This window comes from Haliaeetus leucocephalus, unplaced genomic scaffold, assembly GCF_000737465.1.
Source record: "Haliaeetus leucocephalus isolate CR32 unplaced genomic scaffold, Haliaeetus_leucocephalus-4.0 Scaffold173, whole genome shotgun sequence".
Lineage (NCBI taxonomy): Eukaryota > Metazoa > Chordata > Aves > Accipitriformes > Accipitridae > Haliaeetus > Haliaeetus leucocephalus.
The window spans coordinates 265,470-273,657 of NW_010972609.1; the positions used below are offsets into that span (position 1 = coordinate 265,470).

The window sequence follows — 8,188 nt, forward strand, 5'->3', positions numbered from 1 at the left end:
CCCCCGCCCGGGCCCTTCCCCAGGCAGAAGATGGCTGAGGGCAGCCTCCCTGCGGGATGGAGGTAGCTGGCCCTCGGCGGAACCGGCGTGCGGTTCCTCGCCGCTGTGCTCTAAATCCTCCCTCGCCGCCGGTGGGGCGGGCGGCTCCGGCTCGGTAGGCGCAGGAGGGATCTCCCCCCCCGCCCCGCCAGCCTCACCTTTCGTGGTCTTTGCGGTTGGCTTAACCCGTCTTTCCTATGGCTGGGATATACAGCTCTACTCTGAAGACCCTGGAGGATTTAACGTTGGACTCTGGTTATGGGGCAGGGGATTCCTGCAGGTCCCTTAGTCTCTCGTCTTCCAAGTCCAACTCCCAAGCCTTCACCTCTTCTCAGCACAGAGGCAACTGGTGGTATTACTCGGGCTCGATGAACAGTAGGAACAACAGCTGGGATACCGTGAACACTGTTCTGCCGGAAGACCCCGAGGTTGCAGATATCTTTTCCAAGTGTCCTAAGCTGCCGGATCTAGAGGAATACCCTTGGACTGATGAAGACATTGGCAGAATTCTCAGAAAAGGGAAGGGAGATGGCAACGCCAGAACCTTTTCTCAGGAAGCTGTCAGGCGGCTCTCGCAGCTCCTGAGGCGAGCCTTGATCAGGGTCTCCAGGGAAGCTCAGCGCCTCAGCGTGATGCACTCCAAGTGCACCAGGTTTGAGGTGCAAAGCGCCATCAAGCTCATCCAGAGCTGGTCGTTGTCGGAAAGCTGCGTCTTGGCGACTGTCAAGGCGCTCTCTCTCTACAGCATGAGTGCTGGAGACGGACTGAGGAAAGGTAAATCGGCTAGATGCGGCCTCACCTTCTCAGTGGGGAGGTTTTTCAGGTGGATGGTGGACACTAGGATCTCAGTTAGGATCCACGAATATGCAGCCATCTCTTTAACCGCTTGCATGGAAAACCTTGTAGAAGAGATTAAGGCCAGGGTTTTGGCAAGTCAGAGCCCAGATGGTGGAGGAGGGGAGATCTCGGCTGAAACCCTGGAGATGGTTATCAACAACGATGCTGAACTTTGGGGAGTGTTGCAACCTTACGAGCATCTCATCTGTGGGAAAAACGCTAATGGTAAGACCCAGCTTTTACGATTTCTAATCTTCATACTGGCAAGCTTTACGGTGAAATCGTTGGTTTCTATGGACTTGAGGTTTTTTTGGTTTTTCTTTTCATATGAATTGCAACTTGGTCATGGTTTTTGTGTGCGTCAAGCAGACGTGACGGTGTTACCAGGCAAGAATGATCCGGCTTTATTCTTAAGACGTACCAGTTTATAAAAGGTGCGGAGGCTGTGGGAAACCAAGCCCCGTTGTCCTAACAAATGTCTCCTGACTTTCTACCAGCTGCTGTTTTGAGCGTTTTTACTGTAACTGGCATGTAAACATTCTTCTCTGTAACCATAAGATGAAATGTGCTTTATAAGCTGCTCTTCAGAAAATACCACTATTGTTTTTAAACAAAATTTATATTGTAGTGAGTTATCTTGCAGTTTCATCTTAAAGATGCTTTTCCCACATACAGCCTGGAGAGGGAAAACAACATTTTTTTTTTTTTTTTTTCCTTTGTGGGAGTAACATTCAGTTTCTGAGCAAAAACTTATAACTACGTGTTACTTGGACTTCCTTCTAGTTTAGCAGAAACCTGTATTGTAATTACACCCATGCAATAAACAAGAGCTTGTGCTTGGCTTGCCAAAGTGAGTATGTAGGATGGTGCCTCAGTAATGAGAATAACATAGCATTAAGGTACTTACCTCTGTAATTTGTTTAGAAAGCAGACTTTTTGAACAGTTAAGCAAATAAGCAGATAGAGGAATGTTGGCGTCTTCCTATGAGACTGAGGAGCAATTTGAAAGGCTTAAGTCATGACAGTTCTGTTAAGAAGCTGCAGTGTTTATTTTGCATTGTCACACTGAGGAGTACCATATTTTTCCATGGAAAATTTAGAGAAACATTCAATTTAGAAAACTATTCTGTGTACCACACACAGTTTCATGACTTTTGCTGGCCTCGTTGTTACGGTCAGATATTCCATGCCTAATACCTTTCTGATTTAACTCTTTATAAAACCCAGTGGACTGGTCCTCTTCAAAAGATTATCTCATAATGAGAGACAAGTAAAGGAGCGGGTTTTCTCTGAGGAAAAAATATACCTTAGGTGAATGTTAGTAATGAAGCACTTTGTCAGAGAAGGGGTGACTCAACTTCTGCTCCTTGGGTGCATCAATTTCCTGCAGTTCTCCTTTATCAAAGCAATAATGTCGCAATTCAGATCACTAGTAGATAGGTGCAGTGACTGTCCCCGTTGGGTCAGCCTGGTTCAAATTACAGTCTAAGAGGATGGCTGCTATTAGGGTGCTCACAAAAACTCTCTTGTGCACTTTGTCTGCCCTCTGTCCACTGACAGTGTTACTAAATGCATATGAAATAAATGTGAAGAGCCCTTTGGGATGTGCTCTTGGCACTGGTACAAGACATAAACTTTAAAAGTCAAACATAGACATCTACTTTTTTAACAACAAGCTCTTAGATGGAAGACTATAAAGGTATGAGGATATCTTGTCCTCTGCCAAAACACTTGTCATAAATTTTTTGTATACTATGGAAGTATTTGTCACCAGGTCCAAAAAGAGGACTCGGTTTCCTCTCTTGTTCCTTATTTAGGGAAACTGGAGTAAAATATTGTTGTTCTGTAAAGTAAAACACGCACTTCAGCTGTTCTCTGCTCTGTGCTTCTGCTACACAGGTTCTGTGTTTAAAAAGGAGAGGAAGAGTCAGTTCCTCAGGGAGCTTTTTTTTCTGAAGAAAAATCTTCTTGGAAAAATTGCAATGAATGAATGGAAGCTGGTGTTCAATGGAAACATGAGTGACTGCAGGGAAATGCTTATAAATATTCAAACCACCAAATGGTCAGTTATGATAACGCTTGTATGGTGTAATACCAAGCAGTCACTGGCCACAGAAGGATTGGCTTCTGTTGCTTCTTTTGTTGTTCCTGTCTTTCAGATCAATTCTGTCGATAATTGAATGCATTTTTTAAGTCTGAAAATTGAATAAAACTGCACATGAAGGTATCCTGCAATTTCCTGTGACAGTCTGTCACTAGTATTTTACCGGACACAAGTCAGTGAATCTTCTAAATGGCTTTTCTTGCAGTTGTAAGACCACAAATGGTTTTATATGGATGCAAAAAAGCTTGAAATAACTTCTTTATTCTTCTCACTGTAGGAATTGTAAATTAGGACTATTCACATCATTCTCCACAGTGCTTTCAAATGATCTTGTCTTTCACATTAATTTAAATCTGAGCTAGATCAAGCAGTAAAATAACTGGAACAGGAAAACTTGCTTTACTGTCATTTTTGTTTCTTTTATAGTAAGAGCATTTTAATGGAGTACTTGTAAGTTGCGAACTTGGCGTATGTTTGTTGGTTTTGTTTTATAGCACCGAGTTTGATGTTAGAGATAAAAAGCACTTAGAGGTTAAGTTCTAACTCCAGTCAAGCATTGCAATCTCTGGATGAAATCCATGGCAGCGTACTATGCAGAAGATTGCACTGGATTATCATAATGGACCTTTCTGGCATTATGATCTATTGAATACTATTTTCATTATTAGATCAGGATAATATGCTTCTTTGGAATCTAAGAAACAGTAAGTAAATAACATAAATCTTCATAAAGTCTCAAGAGACTGAGGTTTAGACCTGTATTTCTTTAGTGACTAAGCTCCCAGCAAAGACCATAGTCCAGTCACTGTTCTTACGGCTTTGGAGGCTGAAAGTGTAGTATTCTGTATTGTAACAAATGTGTTTTAATCAGCACCTGGTGTGTGAAGGGTAAAGTTTAGAACTATGTAAATGCCTAAGGGGAATTTTAATATTATTTTTAAATACATAATAATCCGTGGCTTGCTTATTTATTTGCCATTTCTGGAAGGCTGTTCTTTAATCAACTATTTGCTGCTTCCATGAGACATTTTCTGTTGTCAGCGTGAGTTCTGACTTCATGCTTGGGACTCAGTCTCTCTGCCTTGGAAGGAGGAACGTCATCTGAGCTTAAGGCCATAAGGAGTTCTGTAAAGCTCTCTGGATGTGTTAATGCCTCCAAAGGTGAAGTCTTTTTAGGCAGAGTCTAGGTGGAATGTTGCAAAAAAAAAAAAAAAACGCAACACAAGCCAGAAAGAAAATTAAACAAAAGCAGCAAAAATGATAAGCATCTACTAAACAACATAGCTACTGGAAGGTGTAAAAAAAAAAAAAAAAGTTGTGTAAACTGGAATTAATGGTTTATTTTCTGTTTTTAATTACATGGGGGTATATGAAATGCATTGATTTGATACAGCTAAAGTAGAGAATGCATCTGATAGTTTCACAGGGATTTTGAGACATGCTGATTTGGAATATTAGCATCTGCTCATTTAAAATGTTTGTTGGGAGATGAGGAGAAATATGAACTTGCCTTGGAAGTGTGATTCTTTTACTTGATGTTCCTATGTTTGACTGGTGCATGGTTCATTAGAATCTGAACTGTCAGCACTGCAAATACATTTTAATATTATTGTCCTATTAACTACAGCACTTATGTTGTACTTAACTACATGGTTATAGCTGAACATGCCTGTGACAGCCAATACACCTGCTGTGCTATTTAATGCATCAGCACATCCTGGTGTTCTGTAGATATGTGTTGACAGATGTTTTTTCAAAAAAAAAAAAAAAAGGGGGGGGGGGGGGGGGGGGGGATTTAACTTGATAACACTGTTTCTTCACGTATCTTTTAGCTGAAACACTTGAAGTTCTCTGTGGAGGAACTAATCCACAAATTAGCCTGTTGGTTTGCTCAGCTGATGAGCAGTAGAAACAGAGTCTGAAATAAGCTCTAATTGTGTCTTTTTCTTAGAAAGGGGTTGAGGGGAGAAACATGTAACCTTTCCTCATGGAGGGAGGGAGGGAATGATTTGGACTCAATAAAATTAGATCAGGGATGAATTTTCTACTCTCTGATACTAAACACTGTGGCACACCCTACCAAGCATCAAGCATGGACTTTGGATTTAGTATCGCTAACTAACCCCATTTTCTTTTATATTTCTCACTGCACTAATATAGGTTAAAAATTATAGCTGATTTTAACCTTGAGGATTTTTAGAGCTATGGCATTATAAAAATTCCTTTTTATAGTTATCAAAATGGTCTGAAATAACTTTTATTTCAGTATAGTCATGGTACTGTACTGAAATCCAGCATGGAAAAAAAAATAATTTAATGACATTTCAATAAATAGAATGTCCTTTTGTTATCTGAACTGAACAAACTGGTATGCTTGTAAAACGCCTCATCAATTTTAATAAGCTATCAGCTTTGCAACTATTCAGGAAAAAATGCATGTTGGAAGGGTGCATTTTGGGGAATAGAGCTGCAAATGCAATCTATAAACTACACTGAGTAGAAATACAAGGCTAGTACAGCAGTACCACGGGTGATTTGCAATTCGTTTAAAAAAAAAAAAAAAAAAATCAAACACACACCTCTGTCTTCTGTGTCATCATATCTGAAGCAGTATTTGAAGCAACATTGCTTACTGGGGATTCCCGGGCAGGAATATCATAGACCTACGCACAAGCTTCCATGTTAGATGAGCTGGTCATAGCTATGATCCTATTTGAACTATGGCTTTGTTCACCTCCGTAGAAATGTACCCCCAGCGTACCTTGTGTGCTTCTACTCCTACACATTCAAGAACTTAGATTTATATCCACAAACCCACAGGGACAAATTCTTTACGCCTAAATGTTAGTGCTTGTATATACATGCTCACCTCTCCTACAAAAGCAAACCACTAGATGCACAATTAAAAAATACAAACATCTGCAGATAAGTATCTTGCTTATGTTAAAGGGTAGATCAAGGAAAGCTAAAATGCCTATTTTTTTTCCCTTGTAGTGGGTTTTTTGTGTGTGCGTATATATATTTCATTTAGTGATAGTAAAGGAAAACTTCATTAACGAAGTAATAATGCTGTCTTAAATTAATCCTTCAAATTGCTGATAATACACCATGGCAATAAAACTTGTGTCCTTTCAATGCAGTTGGTTAAAGAGCAAGTGCTGAAACTCCCTCAGCGTTTAACTACTAGCAGCAAATGCTGATATTTGGATTTCAGGTGGAATTGGTGTAGGTGACAGCTTAACCTTGTGCAACTGAGGAGCTAGGTCTGTGAAGAAGGAACCTGTTGGAGAGAAAAGTCTGTGATCTGTTGTGTTGAGGCTGAAGTCTGGTGCTACTGCTAAAGCCAGGGCTTTGAACTGAGCAAATGCTGTTGAGGCCAGGACAGAATTTTATCCTTGGTATGTAAAACCCTAAGTTATAACGTTGGTTTTTTTTGTGGTGTGTTTTTTAATTATTATTTTTCAGATGAAAAATCAGGCTGCTTTAGCTCAAAGTTTAGCAGTGAACACCAGTGCAATATTTGGATATTTGCAGTGGTCTTGAATGTTTTTTTGGTGTGTTTGCAGAAAATGAGGAATGAGCTTTGAGTGTTCGTATTCTTAATATTGTGATATGGTTGATGTACATGTCTTCTGATATTGGAATAATTGAAATTAAATTGTCTGTCTCATTTCCAGTTTGAAGGTCTTGCAGCATACAGTCAGCTAGTCTTTCTGAATTGAGCCACCAGAGTGGTTTTTTCATGTACCCCATCTAATTTCTCATGTGATTTGAAACCTAAACTCATCTGATCTGGGGAGAGTTGGTGGTTGTCAGTGAACTTCCCTAACTGATCTCTAGCATTACAAATTGCATCCTCTTTCTTGAGATCAGCAATCAACCAGTGCATGGATGTATATATACATGCACAACAGTGCATGTATATACATCTAGCTGTTTTGAAATTTTAATTCTACCCAATTTAGGGCTTTTCTAAAACTAAATGCAATAGTAACATAGATTAATGGGGTTGAGATGAAAGATCTTTTTACACTGAAAAATCTTGTTTGGTTATTAGTGTTATTGTAACGTTTTCATGTTGTGATAATTTATTTCTGCTGATGTACCTGGTATGATTCAATTAATCTATTCAATTAATTAATGGTTCATTTAGAGCTTCCTTCCTTATCTGTTTCATTTTTCTGTCTGTTTCCCTAGCATGGGTAATGCATGGGTATGCAACACTGCAAGGGAAATGTTTAAGCTTATAAAGCCCTCTGTTGTATGACATGTAAGAAATAAAGTACTGAACATTCCTATTTACAATAGACTGTATAAAATTCACTTACTATGAAATTACCAAGTTGCAGAGGGGCGTGGGCTTAGGACTCAAGCACTTAAAGAACTGAAGCTCAAAAGTGCCTGTTTGCAGTTGGAAGCTTAAACCCAAGATCTTAATATTGAACTAGAAGTTAGTTTGTTTTTAAAAAGAACTCATCTTACAGCAATGCAAGAAGATGAAAAAATAAGGCCAAAGGTACTATTAATCCTGTGATCTTCACTAAGTTGATATGTTGTCCTTTCTTAAAGTAAAATGAACAGGTGTTTATCTTGAGCAATTTGTCCATTGTGCCAGCAGAATTCAAAAGAAGAGAAACAGAGGTTTCTAAACACAATAAAACCACTAGATACTCAGCAGTGCCCAGCAAATCCATCAGCAATCTGTATTCTGAATGTTTGGAAACAAGATCAAAATAATTCTTTGTTTACATTTTGGCTCTCACTTTGCATTTAGTCAGTGCTAAGCTTTTCAAGTCAATATATGTGGTCCTTGTTTATAAACATTTTCACATTGTTACAGACTCAGGACTTTGCAGCCTTACACTCTGGACATTAAGAAAAACCTCTCTCATTGACTAAGTTCTACTCCACCAGTAGTCAACAGGAGGAGATGGCCCTTTGCTCACATTGAACTATGAGAATTCAGGCTGATCGACAAAAGAATAAAACCAATAATTTCTGATGCTGCTCTTGTTTTAATGGGATTAATTTACATGTTATTTTGAACATAAGTGCCTAACATGACATTCAGTTAAATCTAAGCAAGCCTGAGGCAATGGTAAAACCAGTACAATGGTGGCTTCATGCTTTCTTAATTTACAAATTGGGACAAAAATATTGCAACAGAACTCTGATTCCTTCCTTTACACAACAAAAGCTACATTTAAA

At 39.3% G+C, this 8,188-nt stretch overlaps 1 protein-coding gene across 1 annotated transcript in view; it reads left to right on the top strand.

Moving 5' to 3' along the window:
- The first annotated feature begins 236 nt into the window (after window positions 1-236).
- ABTB2 (ankyrin repeat and BTB (POZ) domain containing 2) overlaps window positions 237-8,188 on the top strand; it is a 133,472-nt gene continuing 125,520 nt past the window's right edge. The window contains exon 1 of the mRNA XM_010563658.1: window positions 237-1,101. Coding sequence (XP_010561960.1) covers window positions 237-1,101 — 865 coding nt within the window. The remainder of the gene's footprint in view (window positions 1,102-8,188) is intronic.